This window comes from Elgaria multicarinata, chromosome 2, assembly GCF_023053635.1.
Source record: "Elgaria multicarinata webbii isolate HBS135686 ecotype San Diego chromosome 2, rElgMul1.1.pri, whole genome shotgun sequence".
In the NCBI taxonomy this organism is placed as follows: Eukaryota; Metazoa; Chordata; class Lepidosauria; order Squamata; family Anguidae; genus Elgaria; species Elgaria multicarinata.
In genome coordinates this window covers 27277381-27300875 of record NC_086172.1, presented here as the reverse complement: position 1 = coordinate 27300875, position 23495 = coordinate 27277381, and the positions used below count along the sequence as shown (strand labels likewise).

The 23495-nt window shown below is 39.4% G+C and overlaps 1 protein-coding gene across 4 annotated transcripts in view; it reads right to left on the bottom strand.

Moving 5' to 3' along the window:
* Nucleotides 1-23495, bottom strand: part of SATB2 (SATB homeobox 2) — a 207878-nt gene that overhangs the window by 143699 nt on the left and 40684 nt on the right. For all 4 annotated transcript variants that reach the window (XM_063116205.1, XM_063116206.1, XM_063116203.1 and 1 more), the window contains exons 4-6: nt 10977-11103; nt 10165-10288; nt 339-441 (exon numbers count right to left, since the gene is read on the bottom strand). In XM_063116205.1, coding sequence (XP_062972275.1) covers nt 339-441; nt 10165-10288; nt 10977-11103 — 354 coding nt within the window. The remainder of the gene's footprint in view (nt 1-338; nt 442-10164; nt 10289-10976; nt 11104-23495) is intronic.

Here is a 23495-nt window from a genome sequence, read left to right as displayed (position 1 = left end):
ACAGCACTTATAAATATTCCCGTTTTTACCTTGAGACACAACACTTAAAAAATTGTTCAAGTTCACACAGTGCCTGCTTAAACCAAAGAAAACCTTTGTATCTGGAAAAATATTGATGCTGTATACAAATCACCCTTATTAAAGTGTTACAGGATCATTATAGAACAACGAATTTAAAAGCGTTCGAGATCTGTTCACTGGCTTGGCAATGAATAACAACTCAAATTATGCTCTTTGCGGTTTTAATTTATGTGAACCGGCCAGGGAGCTTTGGCTATTGGGTGGTATAAAAATGTAATAAATAAATAAATAAAATAAAATAAATAAAATAAATTTACCTTTAATCTTCTTGTACTTTTTATACCATCTCCCAAACTCTTGGCACTTGGTTGCTGACACATTGGCATAGTATGTGCTGTTTACAATGGATGATATCATACTCTGAAAGCAGAGAGAGAAAAAGTATTTCTAAAAAGAACAAACCAAAAAAACTTTACTAAACAAAGTGATATACAAGTGCAGACTCATCAACTGTTCATTCTTAAACAAAATAAAAACAAAACAAAAAACCCTCCTACTGGGTTGGTCTCAAAACTGGCTTTATCTCCCGTTTCGTATCGCTAGATATGATTACTTTCATTATTAATTATGTGGAAAAGACTTATGTCTCCAGTTCACATCCACTTGTCACTTTAATTTATACTGGGTATTATCAAAAGAATCCTCTTACTGAAAGCATAACTAGAAGCAGTGTCACGTTAGGGAATACAAAGGGTGAGAAGAATTGTGATTTAGGAACCAGATCCTAAAGGTAAGATTAGATGCTCCAGCATGCATAATCCAAATAATGCTTTTCAGATGTTTCTGTTCTGCTTCCAACTGCAACAAGGACCACACAGCCAAGAATCTGGGAACATTCGTGCTACTTGCTGCAGAACAACAGTTAGGCAAATAAGTTAAATTAATATAATTTAAAGAAACGTGCCATTAATCGTTGTGTGAAAATCCACACAGGAGACAAATTACAATGCTGCTCTGGGCAGATGAAACTAAAAATAGTATCAAACATGCATGTGGATCTGAAAACAAATATTTAAATACTTTAAAAATATTTTGGGCCACTGGAAACAGACACTGGATGCCAAAACCTTTTTACCGCCTAGCACAAAACACACCAGCACAGGATATAGAATGATAAACAGCTCTGAAATTTTGCTACTCCTCTGCTTTCATGTAGTATATTTTTATTAATTTTAATTCTTCCAGAGTTTAAGGTAGCCTTCAATCATAAAAAAACCCTCTCCTGTTAATCTAAAACACATTATGTCTTACATATAAAAAAAATTCAAATGCTAGGGCACATTCTCAAAAAGAACAGTATGATAGCCATTTGAAGTTTCTGCAAAATCAGAAAACTTTAGCCTTAACTCATGGGGGACAGTGGTGGAAGAACTAGATTTACAATTCAGTCAATGGTTGAGTTCTGCAATTGAATATCTCAAAAGCAAGTGGAGTCCCCAATCCTTTCTCCAATCATGAAAAAATAGTGGCTTTGGGGGATTGGTGTGGAAAAACAGCACAGAAGTAAGTTTGAACCTCTCTCCCTCTTGTACCATGTGTCACGCCCAACCCAGACTCGATCCAGGATGACTCCATAGATGAAGACAAGAAACAGAAAACTTGATGGCGCTATATAAATAAATATTAATAATTAACAATAATAAACTACACTAGGACCTTCAGCAACAGTGGACCTTGAGGGACCCATAGATCCTGTTTCCCCTGTACATTCATAGTTGGAAGACCAGGTCATTGATCCCTCTAGAGAACGCTTCTCATAACTTATTAGAAATGCCCTTCACACTTGGTTTGCTGTGAAGCTCTTAATACCCTACACAACAGGCCAACACGACTCATTGCCCACCAAAGGAAATGCAGGCCACTGGCCACACGCAGCAGTCACAATTCAGCCTGGGCACAATTCAGAGTTGCCTCGGGGTCTTTTGGGGGGCTGAAAAACTATTTTATACACCCGAGAGAGGGCATTCTTGGTATGAGCAGTCTGATTGTGGAACTCCCTCCCCCCTCATATACAGGTGACGCCAAGTCTTACAAGCTTTCACTACCAGCTAAAGACCTATTTGTTTACCCAGGCTGAATTTTTGTATCTTGCCTTTTGCTGCATTGTATAAGCTATTAATCTGTTACTGTTCCTCCCTGTTTATGTTTTTTGGTCAATGTTGTATTATTTTATGGTGTTTTATTGCTTGTACCCTGTGTTGGGATTATTTTATAATGAAAATCGGGAAAGAAATTTCTTAAATAAATGAAGTACTGATGTTGACCTTTAAAGTTTTAAATAGTGTATCTGAAAGACTGTCTTCTTTCTTACTACAGAACAAAGAAATATAAAAACAAAATGCTTTGAGCAAACATTCCATGGGAGAATCTTTGTATCATCTGAATACTTTGCAAAGCTGGATTTAATAGTAGTAACTCTTTACAACTACATAAAATAGATTGCTTTCCACAATATTATATTTAGGAAGTGACATCTATTTGTGCAATTCACAGAAAAACCTTAAGATTTCAGGAAAGAAGTAATCCTACAAAAAGCTGCAGTGTGGGTACGAAAGTGAGAAACAGGTTCATACTTATTCTACGAGAGCAGGGGTATACAACTTGTGGCTTTCCAGATGTTTTGACCTATAACTCCCATTAGCCCTAGATAGCATAAGCAATGAGAGATGGTGGAGTTGTAGGGCAAAACATCTGGAGCACCACAAAGTGTCCACTCTTGTATGTCAGAACCCTTCAATGGGGCTTGGTTCGCATGGAAGCAGCAGATCCAAGTGGCAAGTAAGCAAGCTTGGGGATTCAAATAACCTGTGGCTATCGTGGCCTTGTTTTTCAGAGAGGACAAATACAAGTCTTTCACAATGACCTTGCTAAATCACATTACTATGGCCTCACAGAGTTGCCACATGGCATGCTTTGCCTCTATCGTAGAATGACTTTACTCCCATAATGCGAATTTATGTTTTTGAACGTTATTCGTGCATGTTTCCTGTTGTATATATTTTACTGCAAGGTCTGTTGACTGAATCAATAGATTGATTGAACTATCGCTGCCTCACAGCCATGCACATTGAGTTCTTCCAAGCCACTACCTGCCTGTGTAGACTGCTGACTCAAACTAGACTATATGTGTGTGTTCATTACATGTCTGCCCCTACTCACATATAAAGCTGGAGCAGGGGAATCTAATACTATCATCAAAATGAGCATGCAGATGAAGACAGGTACCCGACCCCATCTCTACTTTCCTATAATCCAGGGGAGCAGAACCTCTTTCAGGCAGAGGGATGAATTCCATTTTGGGAAAATTCTCCAGTAGGGCTGTGCAAGCCTCAGCTTTGGATTTTTGAAGCCTTGGCAGCTATTTTACAACAAATCACCATAAAGTCCATAGCCCTAGGACTCCACAGCGGGCAAAGGGCCTACAACTCCCAGCATGCACTGGAATGGTGAGCAGTTGTGTCCTCTCCACTACCGCGATCGCCTGCCCACCATCGCGATCACCCACCTACCCTCATGATCCATGGCACACAAGTCCCTGGATGGGATGCCGCACGTCCCACTTAAGTCCCGCAGCCTCCTGCTTCTCCTGAGAGCTGCCTGCTTCTGGTAAAGTCTGGGCTCCCAAAAGTGGACAGCTCTCAGGCAAACCCATATACCCAGCCTCCCCTTTATATATGAGTGACACGGACATGTGAACAAAAAAATGTTACTGCTGCCATCACATCTAGCTCACTCCTTGGCCAGAGCAACTTGGAACAAAGCTCTCCAAGCTTTATGCCTCAATGTTCCTGTAGCAATGGTGTTTAATCATCTCAAAGCAAGCTAAAGAGTTTCAATTGATGCCATGCTGTTCTTAAAAGGCAAACGTATTAGTATGGAATTGATATTCTTATTATATATGAACTTCAAATACACAGACAGATGAGTGCACATATTTACACACCTCTCAAATGTACATCCTTTCCCAGAAAAGTGAAGAATATTTTCAGAAGCTGATCCAGGTGTATAAAGGATATATGAACATATGGTAGGGCTGGAGTTAAAACTGGCAGAGTAGGAGAGAAGAAGCAGGATTGGCTGGAAGTGGAACTAATTTATAGGGAGCAGGACAAGAAAAAATAGGCTTATATTGATATTCAGTTCATGCAAATAATATAATGATGTGTTAAATTAAAGAAAACTCAACAAGAAACAGAAAATTGAGGAGAATGAAAGACATGTGAAAAATGTAGAAATAATTTAAACAGTATTTCATTCAAGAGAGATGGGTTTCATAATATAATTCCACTGCTGACCCACCCTCAGCCCTTCGTTAAAATGTTTTTCATCTCCAACATTTTACATCGATAGATAGATATTGCTCTTGGTATTTTACACACACACACACACATAATACCAAGAGCAACCAAAATAGAGAATACGAGGAGGGGGGATTTTAAATCAAACTAAATGATTAATGGTCATCTGAATCCCCTTCTGAACTGGAAGTAAAACTCCTGAACTGGAACAAGAGATAGAGAACTGTCACTGGTGGGAAACAGACTCCCAGTGCTGCCTCCTTTCGCTTCTCTACAGAGGAATACTTGATGCATTGTGAGCACATTAATAAACAGCAGCATTTACTCTGCAGTTTCACTCCTAGGAGACAACTCTGCAATTTGCTGCTGTCAATAATATATTAATCACAAGAGGGTTGTAATGACATTTCACATTTGCCACAATATTTTCTTAAAACTGATTTGGGAGAAGGGATTGTATTAGAAGCAGAGTCAGATGATGGCAGCAGACAGCTTATCTAAAACATCCGGATTCTTGCACTACATGAGCCACAACAAAGAAGATGGGAGGAGATCCAAAATTGCAAAACGGAAAGGGAGCTATCATTGTTGCTTTTCTTACACGTATTAACCCTGTCGCAGTGTGCTTAGATGCACAGGATGGAGTTTACCTTCACTGCACTGCTTCTTTGCTACATATTGTGCTGATATGACATTGATTCAACGTGCAGCTGACCTACCATGTCTACATCAAAAACATCTAGGAGCTAGTGTAACCACAACTGCATCCTGAATTATTAAGGGTTCAAATTCAATACTCTACAGAAATGTGACTCAACAGAAACATAACATTAAATTCTAACTCAGACTTCATCTATCTTGTGTGTGTGTTGAGTGGATTGCAGTACCTTATCTTGCTTCTGCTTTCTCCCACCCACCCACCCCACTGCCCTGAAAAACTGCCATTTGTGTACATAAATCTTATGTGTGCGCCAAGGTAAAACTACTTGGGTGGAAAGACTATGTGCAATTCTCATCATGAATCTGTTGGGCACACTGTTTTTGGTGAGAAATTATACATTTATCTGATAGGTTTTTCAAGATAGTATAATTGACAATCTAGGAGGTGGTCAGACAAGTATATCCATCTTACATATCCCTAACGACAGCAGAGATTCCTCAGAATAATTCTGAAGCACATGGACACAGTGTACTAAAAAAAAAAAATAGTAAGATTTGCAGGATAGGAAAGGTGTAGATGCCCAAATATCCCATGAAAGTTGTGACTGTGTTAAATGAGGCCTTACATTTAAAGTCCTGCCTTACATTAAAACCACATATTTAAATAGTTAATTCTAGTGGGGGGAAATGTCTTCTATTTCTGTACCATTTTCATTTCTTGACTAAACTCCAGAGTAGTGTTTATGCCTCTAAGTAACCTGCCACTAGTTTTTAAGCAAACATGTTTAGGGCTGTTACCCTCTCTTGCAATGAATTCCATGACAAATGCAGCGTCACCACTATGAATGTAGAGAGTTGTTCCTGTGTTCTTGACATTTATCCACACTAAGTGGATATTAATAGAGAAGAGAAGACGGGAGCAAGTCTTCGAGTGAACCACTGGATGCTCAAATGGTTTCAATATAGCACAGAGAGGCTAAACCAATTATAACAAAAGCACGGCTCTCTTCTCAATGAAATACTGAAAAAAGAATGTATACCCATGACAGGCAAAATAGAATACAAGAATATTCTAGATGAGAAAACAAATAATGAGGGCCAGGGAAGACAAATGCATCACATTTCTTATTAAATCCCAGTATCAATCTACTATCACTTTTCAGTAATTTTATCCATTTTCTGCAGCAACCTCTGCGCTGGAGACAGAGCATGCTGCATGTAGTACTAGAACTCAAGGCAGATAGAAAGGAGTTGCCAGACAACAATGCTCAGTCCTATATGTTTCCGAGCCCAATTCAAGTTGCTGGTTTTAACCTATAAAGCCCTACATGGCTTGGGACCACAATACCTGATGGAACGCCTCTCCCGACATGAACCTACCCGTACACTGTGCTTAACATCTAAGGTCCTCCTCCGAGTGCCTACTCCAAAGGAAGCTCAGAGAATGGCAACAAGGGAGAGGGCCTTCTCGGTGGTGGCCCCCCGACTATGGAATGATCTCCCCGATGAGGCTCGCCTGGTGCCAACATTGCTATCTTTTCAGCACCAGGTCAAGACTTTTCTCTTCTCCCAGGCATTTTAACAGCATTTAACAATGTTAACTTTGTTTTTAATGGACCCCAGAATTGTTTTTAAATGGATACTGTTGTTTTTATACTGTTGTTTTAATGTTTCTGATGTTTTTTAAAATTTTGTATACTTTTTAATGTTTACCATTTTTAACTGTTGTAAACCGCCCATAGAGCTTCAGCTATGGGGAAGTATATAAATGTAATAAATAAATAAATAAATACTATGAGTGAGAGTGTGTGCAAGAGTGTGTACATACACTACTAGCTAATATGATCCTAGAGGAAGTTACAGGAGAAAGTTACCATCTTTTTAGAAGCAAATCCAGATGTAAAGGTATCATACTCACAATCTTCACATGGACAGTGTTACAGTGGTAGGGCATGAAAAAGTGGCAGGACATCACTTGGTTAGAAAGTGATGACGGATATACTTAGAAGTATAAAAATGCTGCCATCAAGCTTATGTTACAAAACTAAGATCAAAGAATCCATAACAAGCGGAGTGGAAATCTCCAATATAACATATAGTGTTATATTACATTATTTCTATTCTCATAGTATCTCAAGATTCATAGGGAAACCCAACTAACGAAACTATTTCAAGAATGCTCATAAGGCTCACACACAAATAGAGTGAGAGTTTTTTATTCTACAGTAGCAAAACTCCAGTCATTATGATGGCTGGAGTGTGTGTGTGCGTGGAGAGAGGGAGAGAGATATGGGGGGATACTCTGCCTCTGTGTGTTCTATGCACAGAGACATAATGCTTCCACAATGTCTTCGTAGAGGAGGATATGCCACCCAGTATCAGGATGAGATAACAGGTTTTGCCTTTACTACAAATTATCCCCAAATACCTGTATAGCAGCAAATAACAAACGCTATCCTATACCAAAGGAAATGAAAGAGGTACGCTTGGGGATATGACTCAGGTAGAGGGCCGAAGCCTATTCCCTCATGGTCCCAGTGGCTGGTATAACACACTCTCAGACTGTTGGGAAGAACTATCACTCAGTTACCTTTGAACACAAGAAGCTGCCTTATATCATGTCAGGTCATTGATCCATCTAGCTCGGTATTGTCTACGCAACACTGACTGGCAGCAACTGTCCAGGATGTTAGTGTTCCTCAGCCCAACATGATGTCGAGGACTGAACCTGGGACCTTGCATGCAAAGCATCTTCTCTACTGCTGGACTATAGCTCTTCTCCCAAGGTCTGGCCCCTATTTCTCCCAGTGAAGGAATATACCCAGTCAAGGTTTTAAATATAAGGAACTCTTTTCAGCTCTATGGAACATTATGGTCAATGGTGGTGTGATAATAATGGGGTGACCATATGAAAAGGAGGACAGGGCTTCTGTATCTTTAACAGTTGCATTGAAAAGGGAAATTCAGCAGGTGTCACTTGTATGCACGCAGCACCTGGTGAAATTCCCACTTCATCACAACAGTTAAAGCTGCAGGAGCCCTGTCTAGCATGACCACCTACAAAAGAGGGCAGGGCTCCTGCAGCTTTAACTGTTGTGATGAAGAGAGGATTTCACCAGGTGCTGTGTGCATACAAATGACACCTGCTGAAATTCCCTTTTCAATAAAGGTACAGAAGTCCTGTCCTCCTTTCCATATGGTCACCCTGGATAATAAGGAATACCCATTATTAGCCATAGGCCAGAGATTTTTTAGAATGGAGGACAGGCCTTTAAAATAAAGGGCATCTCTTAAAATAAGGGAATCTGACAACCCTTGTAGCAGCCAAGCCCATGAAAAGGTGAACATTTACATATATAGTTTATGGTATATGATGGTATCTGAGAAATCTTTAACTAGCTAATAGATTCCAGTACATTTTTAGAAGACATTTTTGGCTGTGATCAAAACCTCAAATAGAGAGCAAAAGTCTAATGATACAGGAAATACTGGTTAAAACTGAAGTGTTTTGTCGCAAAAGCAGTGCACTCTGGTAACCTTTGTGACATTATCAAAGGAATTAAGAATTTAAATATGAGAATTAAAAACAGGTCTCGAGTTAGTATATTCAGTTTCATTATGAAATTTCACCATGAAAATACCAAACTTAACACTTGCTTCTATCATTTAAAAATGAATTCCACAGTTCATATATAACCATTATTTCAATAAAAATGTTGCCCCTAAAATGGCTAAAGATTTCTTGCTGTAAGATATTCTTAGCATATCAGAGTATTGCATTACAAACTTTAGGGAAGATTTTAAACAAAAACAATAAAATGAAGGATTCAAGTCACTTATATTGCTCATGCTTTCCCTTGCAATTTCAAGCATTCTTCTGTGGTTTCCCTTCTTGTATTAAAGGAGCACAATTGAAAAGATATCACACATAGTGCTCATTCACACAATCACTGCAGCCCTCCATGACTTATTTAAGCCAAGGTGGTCAGCAGTAATCGTGCAAACCGGCCCTATGTGTGTTCTTTCAATTGTTATTTAAGCCATGGTGAGTTGCGGCATGTGCCAGTGTCCATTTTGAATATTCAACCCTTGCAAGAGGGAATGCCATTGTCTGACATGTCATCTGAACCTGGGCGGCAGGGGTTATTTGAGGGTTAAACAACCCTCAATAGCCCTACAACTGGATTGTTTCCCCCTCTACCAAGCCACCTGGGTTCAGAAAACACAACAAACTGTGTCCAGACGGTGATCAGGAAAACCCAACTTGGCACTTGCAGCTATTTAAATAAGCCATCATGGCTTAAATAAACTTAAATAAGTAAGTTTATTTCACTCAGGAACCCATCAGGACCCATCGCTCGAGAAGCATTGGTCCAAGTAGTCCCACAATGCTCAACAATCTTCAAATTCCACTGCCATCCCTGCTTGTGTTACCTTTGCTGCAACACCAAAGAAGACATGAAGAAAAAGTTGCTTTAAAGGAGAATGCCATCTATACATTTTGTATTACATTCAAGGAGAAAGGATCCAAAATCTCAAAACAATGGACTCCCTTAATTTGCTAATTCTATAAATACTGCCAATAGTTCACAATAAAAACAAGCATGTATTTAAGCTTGGCAAATCAGAACATAGTATATTACCGACAACACACTTGGGTTTTGATTTTAATAGGTTAGCAGTGTGACATTTTATTGATTTTGTGATACTCACAGGTAATAGTTTCCAATTATTTTGAGATTTTATATCCTGCATAGTTATCTTGATAGTTTATACCTTGCATTGATAACTTCACCCAATGCAAACAGCATGTACCTACAGGCTAACCAAGAACACAACAAGTAGGAAGAAAGGTAGAAGAGAAAACCAGCCACACATGCCTCAGATCCAAACATGGGATGGTGTCCAAAGAACACTAGGGAGAGCAATTATCCTTTCAGCTTATTCTCTTGTCATCCCTCCACCATACCTGCCTATAGTCTTGCCCTCATAGTTCCTGCAACTGCATTTCCCCCTTTCTAAGATGTCACTCCCTCACCCCACCCAATTTAATTTGTATACAACCATATTACAACTTTAGGATTTCATATAGTTGAATGCCTCAGCCACTGATAGAAGCACTGACCTGGGAGAGAGGGCATTCTTTGGCTAATGTGCTCTGATTCATCTCTTTGAGTAACTCCTTTAAGGCATTGCGGACTGTGGCATGGTTCCACTGCTCAGCTGGCAAGTCTTCCAGCTTTGAACAACTGTGAAAACAGAGAACAGGAGATTAAACAGATGGAAAGCATCACCTGCAAGGATAGCTGCTCTTTACATGCAAGAGCGAGAAAGCTCTGTGAAATCAGACATAAGTTAGCGTCCCATGCTTGGGTCTTTCAAGTTTTGAATGTGAATCTTCCTTCCCATAGTGTAACCATTTCCTCTAGCTACAATCCTGAACCCAATAGGATTTAAAGCACAAGTAACTGAATGCAAGGCTGCAGCCTAAACTGGAGCAGTTACTTTTCATATTGCCTACTGCTAGCTGACACTAGCCTCTGTGCATCAGCAAAAGGCAACATAAGGACTAGAACCTTAGAGTCCAAATCTTAGCTCTGAATTTCTCACTAAATCCTTGAAACAGCAACGAGGTTTATTTTTCAAATATATTAAGTTAAGCATTTAATCAGGCCTTGAGGAACTATTAAATTGGGGGCTGTGGAAAGTTATTTTTAAAAGATCTTTAATGACTGTGCTTCATGTTGAAACATCATGTTGAAACAGAATACTGGCCAAGAAGAGCTGCCAGGTGAAGCATTCTTACTGTATTTTCCTTTCCATTTCAGCAAAAGCTCAGAAATTAATGAAGACAGGATGTGCTAATCTCGGTAGTAATGCTATGATCGACAGAGCAGCTCACAGACTAAAGGAGGGCAGATGTTCTGAAATACCCACCTTTGTAATTGAATTTTCAGTGTCACAACATGATAGACATCCTGTAACATATCGGCTACTGTCGCATCGGGCGCATCTGTCACATAACTGAGTGGAAGAGGATTCCACTTCCCAAGTTTGATTATACCTGAAAAGAACAGAATAAACAAACACATGAACATATATTTGACATTTACTAAGTCATCAGATTATTTGTTCAGGGCACTTGAGGGACTATAATACTGGCATGTTCCCCTGATAATTGGTTACAGAGTCATAGCCCCACCCATCTCTCTTGTCCTGTCAAGTCTGGAAAGTCTAAAGTTAAGAAGCTTCAGTCAAGAAACAACTCTAATTTCACAACTTACAAATCTTTTCAGAAAGTATAAATCTGGTTTTGAGCTGGAAAAGGGAAATAGGAAACCATCTTATACAAAGTCAGATCATTGGTCCATCTAGCTCAGTATTCTCTACAGTGACCAGCAGTGGCTCTCCCGGATGTCAAACAGGAGTCTTTCTAAGCCCTACTTGGACATGCCGGGGGTTGAACTCCGGACCTTCTATATGCAAAGCATGTACTCTATCACTGAGCTGTGGCCCTTCCCCATGAACCCTTATATAGGGAATCAGAGGCCCCTATCTCACTGGTATTGGCACTAAATAAATATGTAGCAGTATTAGTAAAATCAACACACAATTATATCCCAAGTATGGTGCAATTTATGGCATGAATATCTCTTGGTTAGTTTACTCCCAGATATGAGGGGTACTAGATGTGAATCCAGAATAGGCAATTGCAACCAGCAGCAAAGTCTTGCACAGAAGGTAATACACATGGCAATGTGATTTATTGGATTTTGGGACCATGAGAAAAATATTTTTATAGTCCATAACACACCATAAGCACATGCAGAAATAGCCCAGACTAAATAAGAATTCATTTTCAACACTATTGTGCGGGGGGAGTCTACACCAGCTGTTTATTGCAGGAATGTGTCACAGTCATCACTAACAGGCCACATGACATTCAACTGCTCTCGTGGTGATCTCGGCTCCACATCTCAGTTTACCCAGAATATCCCTGTTTTACCGGCTCTCTCGCATCCATTCCAAAGAATGTTTGCTGTGTCTCCCTTTAGTGAGGTCGTTGCTGTTCGCCGTGAGTTCCAGGCTTAGCGAAAAGCCAATCAACTGTGAGGGGTGTGTGTATGGGTGTCAGAGGTATGTGGGAGTGGACCTGTCCACCATTTTCACCACGTTTTATTTATTACATTTTTATACCGCCCATCAGCCAAAGCACTTGACCACCAACTGTGCTTGTTTTTGTTGTTTTTAATGCAAACATACTTCTGCACAGGAGCACATATTAGACAAAGTTCATATCCCTCCCATGTGTTGCTGTACGTCTGCGCTCATGTGCATCCCTCACGACAAGTCTTAAAAAAAAAACTCTGTCCCGTACCCAATCTCCCTATCCCCGCCCACTTCTAGCGATATACATCCACGAGCCCCGTAACAGGGCACACATGCTCCCTGCAATGGCACTCCTGTAATTGCAAAAAACATTGGTCACGTGTGCCCCATGAGCACTGATCACGGAAGCGGGGAACATTCGGGAGCAGCCCTCTTCCATTGAGAAAGGGCTGCAAGTGAGTCTTCTGATAAATGGAGTGGTCTCCATTAATCTGTCATTTGCATCATTAATTCAGTGACTTGTTCATAGTGCCCACGACTGCAGATATAAACACATCTCTTTCCAAGTAGGAAAGAAAACCAATATAGTTAAGATCACAAAACTAACAGGAGAGCTGTTTTGGGTGATATGGAATTCCTTACAGACTACCAGGAGAGAACACAAAGATAAAAAGGTAAGTGTTTCCAAAGTTATAAGGCTCTTGTTTTTGGGAAGGAAGGAAGGAGGAAAACAGTCCACCTACAACGCATCCTGAATTTATGAAGGAGAAAAAGAAAAAGCAAGCTGAAAAAATTCTTGTATGCAAGCACGGGCGATTTCTGGTGCCCCAAGACCGGTTTTGCTTCCTGCCTCTACTAATCAGAGACAGACTGATCTGAAATGGAAGCCACAGCTCTCCTTATTCCATGCAACAGGAGCTAATCAAGTTTGTACCACTACCAGGAAAGGCTGAAAGCATCCCAGTTATGATGAGCAATACCAAGATTCTGAGAAGAGATCAGTAAAATGATAATGCTCCAATAATTATTTTCACCCACTTCTGAATAAAACTGGAACAAAAACTTGCTATATTTGACATTTCAAAAACAACAAAATTGAGAAGAACCAAATTGGGATGAAGTTCAATACATTCCATTGCTACACGCAGCCAAATTAACAGACACCGCATCACTTAATTTTCTGGAATAGACTGTTTGATATTTGATGGTCAAAACTCTTTTAGAAAGGCTGCCAAAGAGAAGTAGCTATTGCTTGACATCAAATGCCTAAAACAGGGCATAAAGAGAACAAAAACGTTAAAATCATGCCACTGTTTCAGTATTAAGGCTTCACAATCTGGTGCTGAATATGCTGCAGTATAAATAGTGCCTAGACTCTGATCCTGCACAGTAACATACAAAGCTCATTCACAGTGCAGTATGTCTTTAGAGCTGGCTCTTCATAGCATATTCCCCTTGCCAACATAAAGGATGCTTTTCTTAAAGGGGACAGTTCCCAGGTCTTATCCACATATAGGCAGTGATGTGAAGTGGATTTTTTTCCCCAAAACAGAATATTTTCTGGATTTTTTTCCCAGTGCTTAATGTTTCCATGGAAATTTTTCAATTTCGTAAGTTAATTAGTAACAATGGATACAAGTTACAAATATAGAATTAGGCAAGTTTCAAAGTTATAAATGACTGGTTGCCAGCATATTATGCAGAGTTTGGGGGGTTACTAAAATGTATTAGCGTGTCAACAGTTTTTAGTATCTTTATTTCCCCCCCCCCTTTACATTTAATTAAGGTAGGGGAAGAACATGCTATTGTCTTTAAAATTGTATAATACCAATTTACACAATATAGCATTTTAAATCACATTAAGTGTGTTTTAATTTTTTTTCTTCAAATATTTCACGTCAAATACTTGTGGCATATTAGGTCAAAAAAATAAAAAGGGGCAATTTTTGATGTTGTTGTTTACTAAATAACAGTAAAATGAAGATGATAAATTAGATCACTCATAATGGAAAAAAATCCCTATGCAAATTTCCATGCAAAAATATTCTGGAAAATGTTCCACTTCAAAATATTCCAGAAAACCCACAGCACCAAATATAGGAGAGAAAAAACCTTGAAACTGACTTCCTCCACCCCACGCCACCCCACCGAAATATTATAATGCCACTTGCAAGTGTTTAGCATCATCTCAAATTTTGGAGTAAAAGAAAGCAATATGAGATCCTTCTCAAATGGAAGACTGCTTATTTGAAACTCTCATCACTCAGAATCCTCCAGTGTTTTCATACCAGATTTTCACAAGTATATTATTTCATGCTGTAAATTGGGAAAGATCTGCAAGCTAATCATAAAACCACCATGTTGAGAATGTATGTGTGGTCTGTTCTGTACAGACTAAATTGTTGTCGTCCGAATCAGCATCACTGTGTGAATAAGTTCTTTTATATTCTGTTAGGAATATAACATTCATTCGAAATGGACTGTCAAGGGTATATAACTTGTAGCCCTTCAGATGTTTTGGACTACAACTCCCATCAGCCCTAGCCAGCACAGTGAATGGTGTGGTACTGTAAGCCAAAATATCTAGGAGCCACAGGTTGCAAGACCCAACTCTACGGTTTGTGGTTTATAATAGGTCATCATTAAGCAAGAAGTTCCACAAAGAGTCAAAATCTACAGCTATGTTCCTATATTTAAAGAGCATAGGATATTATTATAATTTGAATAAAATTCACATATCCTATGGGAAGCATCTATACTGCTTATATTACTCAAGATGCTCCTCTTTTCAGTTAAAGGAAATTCTCTTTTCAGTTAAAGGAAATTTTCTTTGTGGAAATTCCACAAAGGGTTAGCAACAACAGAGCAGACGTAATTCAAGGAACTGGAAGTTTCACAACTAGAAGTTGCTTTAGGAAATTTGTACAAAGAAAACATAATGCAAAGCATAATGCAAAATGCTTCACAGCAAATCCTGTTGCGCCTGATGCTTCTGTAGGTTTTTCTTCTTCCTTCCCAATGAAAAAGAAATTGTCTTGGCCAACAGTACAGAAACACAGGTGTTACCATAACGCTCACTGCTTTTGCACTTCAACAGCTGCTGCAAGTCCTCTCTCTTTGTTACAGTACTGCAGAATACTTCCATTCTTCTTTTGCAAGTATTACAAAGGACCCCTATGTTCTGCTATTTTGGGAACAGCAACCTGTAACTGGTGAAGGAATAGCCATTCTGGCTTGAGAAGGACAGGTTGCTAACTTGTAACTGTAGTTCTTCGTATGGTCATCTGAAAACTCACACATATGGGTTATGTGCCTGCACAGAAATGTCATTCAAAACATTCTAGAGCTGTATGCAGGAGCCCAGCCCCTCTGTATATCCACCAAGGCATGGCTCCCACCTCCTGTTCAGTTCTCAGTCTGCTCTGGCGGAAGAAATAATTTAGAGCAAGACATAAAGTGGAGAGGATGGGCTGTGTGAGTTCACAGAACTACAGTTAAAAGTAAGCAACTTGTCCTTTGTCGTGGTCCCTGTGACTCACACGTATGGTTGACTGATAAACAAGACTCACCAGAAGGAGGGTGATGTCATGTCAAAACTGTAGAGAGGGCCTCTTGGCCAAAGGGTGCCTCTGGCATCCAGCAAATAGTGCTTAATGAAGGTAGAAGGCTGAGCTCAGGTTGCACGCTGCACAACTGACCAGATGACAGGCAGCAATTGCGCCTCGTTGAATGGCTATAGATGTGTTGTGGAGATGGGAAATGAACAAGTTGGTACGCTAAGTGTATCATCGCCACAACACATTTTGAAAAATGCTGTTAGGATACAGGCTGCCTTTTCCATGGTCCAGAGTAACACAGAAGTAAATGAGGACAGACCCTGAAAGAAGCCATGTGCTGCAAATAGATGGAGAGGGCTCTCCTAACTTCTAACAAATGAAGCTTAACCTCTACCTGAGAGATAGGGTGAGGGATAAATGTTGATAAAATGATGCCCTGAGACAAATGAAACAGAGAAACCACCTGCGAAAAGAAGGAAACATCCAGTTGTAGGACCACCTTATCTCTGTGGAAGACCAGGTACAGCTGCTAATGCCTGAGAGCGTAGAGCTCACCTACTCCATGTGCCGAGGTGATCACCATAAAGAAGGCCACTTTCATAGTAAGTAGGCAAGGGTCAGCTGTAGCCATGGGCTTGAAGGGCTTAGTCATTGTCTGACTATGAACGACCAACAAACTCCATGATGGGACAGGAGCCATGGCAGACAGGTAGATGTTGGCTAGAAGCTCTTGACATCTGGGTGTGAGTACAGGTGCAGCCCTCAAATTTGGCATGGATAGCAGAGACTGCCACCAGTTACACAGAGTGAGGAGAGTACCAACCCCTTGGTTTTGAGAGAGAAAAGAAAGTCAAACATCACTGAAAGATCTTAAGGAGGTTCGCTTGGCACCTACATTATATGCTTTTAGACGCCAGGTGAAGACCTTTTTATTCTCCCAACATTTTAACAATCTATAAATACATTTTAACATGGTGTTTTAAATTTGTAATTTTGCATTGCTGCTGTTTTTATCTGGTTGAGCTTTTATATTGTATTTTATATTATGGTTTTATACTGTTTTATACTTTGAATGGTTTTAATTTTTGTGAACCGCCCAGAGAGCTCCGGCTATTGGGCGGTATAGAAATGTAATAAATAAATAAATAAATAAATAAATAAGACTCTGGCTGTTGGCCTACATTAACAGAGAATGCAGAACATGCTTTCCATTTCACCTCGTAGGGTGGAAAGTTTGAATGAGGTCATCAAGATTTCCAAGACCTCTTTGGAATATTAGTTTGTTCCCAAATGCAGCTTTGTTCACATATCTTGGTCAAAGAGCATTCCTTCTTTTCACAGTGTGAAGTAGTCATGTGAATGACCGGTTCAAGATGAAAAAGGTTGCATCCTCCTTACCCTACCACATATGTTTCCTGCAGTTTGAAACAGCACAGACAAGATTTGTGATAACAAAAGTCTATAGGGGGGGTAGTAAGGAAAAAATAAAAATAAGAGAACTGTTTTTTATAAAAGCATGGCTTCTGCTGGTGTCAACAATCTGTTCGGAGTGGCAAGTAGGAGATTCCAAGTTTGCCTGGAATGATCTTCCTTCTCTTTTGTGTGTGTCCTCAAGGCTCCATGTCCTATCATTAATGAGCAGCAATGAAGAATAACTTTATCTAGTGAAAATGTTTGCTTTATTGACCATCTTATTTTCTATATTCAGTATATTAGAGCTCTTCCACATTTGCGAAACCCCTCAGTAGATCATGCAAAGCCTCTGGAGCTTTCGTCGTTCTTCTAGATAGAACTGGCTATGTGATGAGGTTAGAATAGATGAACGGAAATGTCACTTCAATTCTCCTTTGCTCTTCCAAAGTGCTTTGGAACAGAGGATCCCAGAACACTTTACAAACATTAATTAATTAAACCTCATAACATCCCTCTAAGGAAAGCATTATGTCCACTGACATATTGATGATTTATGATTGTTTATTGTGTACTGCAAATTAATACGTTAATGTCAATACAAAAGCAGCCATTCCAACCCCACATTCACTATCTACATCTCGGCTCCAGTGTAATAAATTATTTACTGGTCAAACAAGAATAAACAATATGATAACGGTGTGCAAATCGCTTAGAAACCCACATGTAGTGAATACTATTCTACTTCACATGCTAGGCACTGCAAGTTATGGAAGCAAGGGCAACTGTAGCAGCAAGGAAATAGCTATTTGCATCAGAAAAAGGGGTGGGTGGGTTAACTTCACTCTCTTCCCCACAATCCTGGAGAATTGCTGTTAGCAATCTGAACCCTTGCCATCTCATCCCTAATCTCAGTGGGTAGGGAGGGAAGGTGTACCCTGTCGAGGAAATGTGTGAATGGGCTGTTTTGTCTGTGCCCACCCTGTTTTGATGTAAGCCCTTTCTATTAGAAATTAAGTTCTATAGCAATTTGATCCAAACTGTAGCCGAAAATATATTGAGCAACACTTGCTCAACCAACAAGAAGTGTTGACACAGTAGTCAGAGTGTGAACCTCCCAGCGAGGACAGGAAGAGTAGTAACCACAAAGGAACAGATGTTCCAGGATTGCAATACCCATCTATGTATCGTTTTTCTAGTCTTAGAATTATCTGCCCTCTGCACATGCATAAATGCCTTGTCTATCATTGGTTACTGTATTGCAAAACTGTATTATGATTGGTTTATTATATGAAGAAGTTCTGTTGTTGCTTCTGAGGATGTTACCCTATAAGTAGCTTAGCTTTGCCTGCAATTAGTGGGCAGTCCTTCAAATCCTCTAGGGTTTGCCACCTTGCAGCACTGCAGGCTGCTCGTAATAAAACTTTTCCAAGATGAGAGAAATTGTGTCTTGAGAGTCTTTGACCGCCACTCAGCAAACCAAGGGAACCTGCCCTTTCGGGTTCCTCCACAACCCCTCCCCACCCCCTCATGCTGAAATGTATGCACGTGTGTCCATGTGACCCTTACCCCACTACCTGGCATTGCATGTGGCCTTTGAGTCCAAAAAGGTTGCCCAAACCCTGAGTTATAGGATTACTTTTCCACTTACTGATTTTCGCTAACCAAAGTTTGGCACGATGCCCAGACTGGCAAACTATGGTCAACACTAACCTCCAAATCATGGTGTGCAAACCTACTTAAAACAGTGATTGAGAGGCCAGACACTACCTATAGTTTGTCAATTTGGACATCATAGCAAACCATGATTAACAAAAACTGGGAAGTAGACAAGGATTGAGAGTAGGGGAGATGAGTGAATGAATGAATGAGCTCACAGGAATGCTTCCTATGGTCAGACCATGGTTTGGCACTACATCTGAATTGAGCTGTAAAGAAACGAATCAATAGGTGAAAACCAAAAATCCCTCATACAGAAAACATTACAACTAACTCCCTGAACTAAAAAGCTGGTAACTTTTTCATGTGCTTAGTAAGTTTTTGCATATATGCAATCCTTTTGACTTCTCCTTCCTTCCTATTGTAAACCACAATATATGAGCAGAACCAAAGACTTCTCCTCCTGAAGAACTTCGCCAGCCCAAGCAATAAAGGTTCTGTCTGAAAGTTCTGAGGGAAAGGAAGGGAATGGTCAGAGTTTGCATGTGTCTTTCTGACTCACCACTTCACAGAAATGCCCTGATATATCTGAGTACTACAATGAAGGAAGCCACAGAAAGATTGGTTCAGGTATGCAGGCTTAGGTGACTCTATGGTATTATCAGCTAGCAAACCATTCATATCCCTCTCCACACATATCATTTCACAAGATCCCACACTAATTGACTAATGAGCTGAACCAACAGACTGCCAAATAAGCAAATGGCTTAACTAAAACACTTCTGCTGTGGCATAACTGGTTTTGCAGCAATGAGAGAGAGAGAAGAGTCCTAGGGTGCAGAGTTCCCACATAACTATGCTTCTCTTCTTTGAAGAAGGCACTCATATTTTGTGTACATTCGTAAACTGCTCTTTCCACTGAAGAAAACAGAACAGCATGCTAATGTTGCTACTCTGTAAACTATAGCACCTATAGAGTTGTGAATCTTTGACAAAAACAAGATACAAAAGTAACTTACAACACAAGGGTAAAGTACTTAACATTACAGCCCTTTGAAAGGTGAAAGCAGCATTGATATATGGCTTGAGTTCAATTATTTCATGCCCATTTTCCTCAATCCCTTCTATCCAATATTTACTAAAACATTTTATTTAATTATTTAAATTAAGTTTGATGCTGCAATTTCAGGTTTTGCATTATGTTGCATGAAGATTAGTCTCATGTAATAGATGCTGCTTCACATTTGGGAAATATTATGGCAGAGTTCTAACTCAGATTAGATTAATTTAATATAAGCATTAAGTAATGAGACTGAATTAATAAAAATACTCTATGAAGAGAACACAATTAGGCCATGAATTAAATAAAGCTTTCTAAAGCTGATTATTTTACGAGCAGTTATTTAATTTCAAAGCTTCCCCCCACCCGCCAAAAAGAACAGCCAAAGTATTGGCCCAGATATAGAGGCATACATTATTGAGATTTTCTAGACATTTAAACAAGGTGACAGAAGAAACTTCTTCCTTTTTCCTCTTTTCAATAATAAACAGAATTGTATTCATCTATATCTTAGTTTTTCAAAATATTAAAGCAGATTTTAAAATTACATTTTAATTTTTTATATAACATGTCTAGAAAAACTAAAAATCTGTGATAATCACAATATTAAAAATAGCAAACACATTCCATTACACTGCATTTTCATAGACCTTTCAGAATTAATGTAAATGCAGTTCTTCAGTATCAAGAGTTACGTTCTGTGCCATATGTTCAAGTATTTAGGAGAGATAGCTAAAGAATCTATCTATCTATCTATCTATCTATCTATCTATATCTTTAATATACTAAAGACAGGACTTTTTTCCCAATATTTCTTATAATTATTAGACACTGCACCTTAACTTCTAGGGCTTAAAGTGTGCTTTCTTCACTCTTCCATCACAAAGCTGTCTGTAATTCACTACCCACTATTACTGAGAGGTTTATATCACTGGTTTGATGCACAAATAGCCAATGTGTGTAGACCAGTGGAATTAGTGGATCTCACTGTGATAGCACTGACAAGTCTTCCATTGTATTCAATAGTGAAGCTCAGCAGTGTACCATTACCATGCAAGTCAAGCTGAAAGAGAAGAGGGAGCTAAAGGGTTCCACTGATCTCTATGACAATCCCCTCAAGATGGATCATGCCTCAGTTTCCCTGCTTGGTTTAAAAGCCCAGTACTTGCTCTTTATTGAAAAATATTCTAATAGGCAAAAAGCTAAACACCTTACCTACTGTGTTAAGGGCTAAACTATATGCAATGTTAAATCCATAGCATTCATCAGATCCTCACTTTTTTACCTCAGAGTAAGCACATGTGGCCCTGATCCAGATTGGGGCTCCCATGCGAGGGTAAGGGAGGTTTAAACGTTTCCAGCCAGCCACTCCCCCCCTCCCCGTATCAACTACAGAGCCTCCGACCTACTGTTTCCCACCTTGCTTGGATTGTCACGGCCTCTCAGTGGTGGAAGTCATAACAGATCAGAACATCATTTCTGGTAGGATGGAGAACCCCCTAAAAATCTCTATCAAGAATGATCATCCATGGAGCACTAACACATGGTGTGTAATGTAACACAAACACAATGATGCAGTGGATTAGCATTTTGATATAGTTCCCTTCCAAAGAATAATTATAACACTTAAAAAAATCTAAGAAAATTATATGGTCCAAGGCCATATAGAGATTTAACTGTTAAAACACAACCAGGAAGCAGTGAAGCTGATTAATCATTGCTTAAGCATGTTCCGTCCTTTCAATCTAGCACCTGTATTCTGGACCAGCTGATGTTTTAAGTAGTCAAAGGCAACCCTACATGCCATGTAATGCAGTAGTCTAACCTGAAGGTAATAAGGGCATATATAACAGTGACCAGGCTATCTCTGACTAGGGGGAATGATCACAACTGGTGCACCAGTTGAAGATGTTGGAAGGAGCAGTTTGGGAATGCATTAGAACCTCCAGCCCTTTCTTTGGTCTCTAATTCAAAGAGCTTTTCATCTGTCTAGACTGTTGTGCTAGCTTTAATCCCTCCTGGTCAGAAGTAACATGGCTACAGCATTACTACCGAATTGTATTGTATGTGAGGTTGCCTTTAAAGAGCTGTTAGAAACATCAGCTAGTACAAAACACAATGGTTTGGTCGCTGATCAGCATGGGTCAAATCTTGGCAGTTTTAAAAGAGCTTCATTGGCTTCCCATGTATTTCTATGCACAGTTCAAAATACTGATGTTTGACTATAAAGCCCTACACAGTTTGGTACAGTCTATCTCAGGATTACCTACTCCTATACAAACCTGCCCATACCATGAGGTCATCTGGAGAGGTCCTTCTGTGGAGATGAGGTAGGCAGTGACTGAAGAGTGGAGGAGTAAGGTATGTGCATGTTTGTTTAGGTTTAAATGCCATGATGTTGTAGTTTGAATGGATAAAAGCATTTTAAAGAAGTACTTTTATTCGAATATCAGCCAAACTCTCCTCGAGTGGCACCCCATCTTTGGAATGTCCACATTGGTCCATACACCTGATGCCTACTCATGTGTTTAGACACCAGGTAAAATGGTTTCATTGATCTAGGACTTTTAATTCTTATTCTAGCACTATTTTATTGGTTGCTGTTTTGGATCTTGAGGCTTATCTGCTTGATTTTATCTGTTTTCAATGTTCTTCTCTGCATTTTAATGCCTTGTTTTTCTTTTACTGGTATAGTTTATTAGTTTATCTGAGGTATTTATTTATTTACTATTTATAAACAGCCTCAAAACAAAAAAAATGATGAAGGGGTGAAATATATATTTTATATTAAAACAAAAGCTATACTTAACAGGTACATTTAGTTGCAAATGAACACATTTTAAGGTTCCATGAAGCAATGATTATGTGTTTTTCTTCAGGAAGCGTGAGAAGTACAAATGGAAAATTTGATTTAACTCTATAATCAAACTCAGTATTTTCACCTAGTAATCTAAATAATGGTTTAAATTGCTAGCAAAGCAAGAGATAGACATGATGCCCTGAGGGCTGAGGCTAGAAAGTTGGCAACAAGAAAAGAAAATATTAGTTAGGCTATGCCTACAGGGAGGAGGAACATGCTGCAACTCAGAAGTGGAGCTGGTCAGTGTCTAGCTTAAACATACCACACCAGAATTCTAAACTTGCCGGGGCATTGTGTGTGTGTGTGTGTGTGTGTGTAGGAATCAGTGATAATGAACCAAGTAAAGTCTGTCTGGTTAATTGTAATAAGTAATATTCTAAACGAAACTAGCTGCTACTCAAATAAAAGTACTCCTTTAAAATGCTTTTCTCCATTCAAACTACAACTTCATGGCATTTAAACTTACACAAACATGCACATACCTTACCCCTCCCTTCAAAGAGCCACAGTAATCACTTCTAACAGTACGGCATATGTTGAAGAAAAATACTAAAAGGGGAGACTTCACTCCCCCAGAATCCCAGAGGACATTTTTCCTTATGCTGTCATGCATCTGAGCTCAGATGTTAATACAATCCAATGGCATTTTATTTGAAATCATGGCCATTTAGTTGATGAGAAATCTCTCCATGCAATGAAGAATGGAGGATATGGGCAATGCATCATTTAACAAGATAGCTGGACTAACAACAAAAAGGGGGGGAATCGAGACAGTTCTAGAGAGATGGATGAAGGTAAAT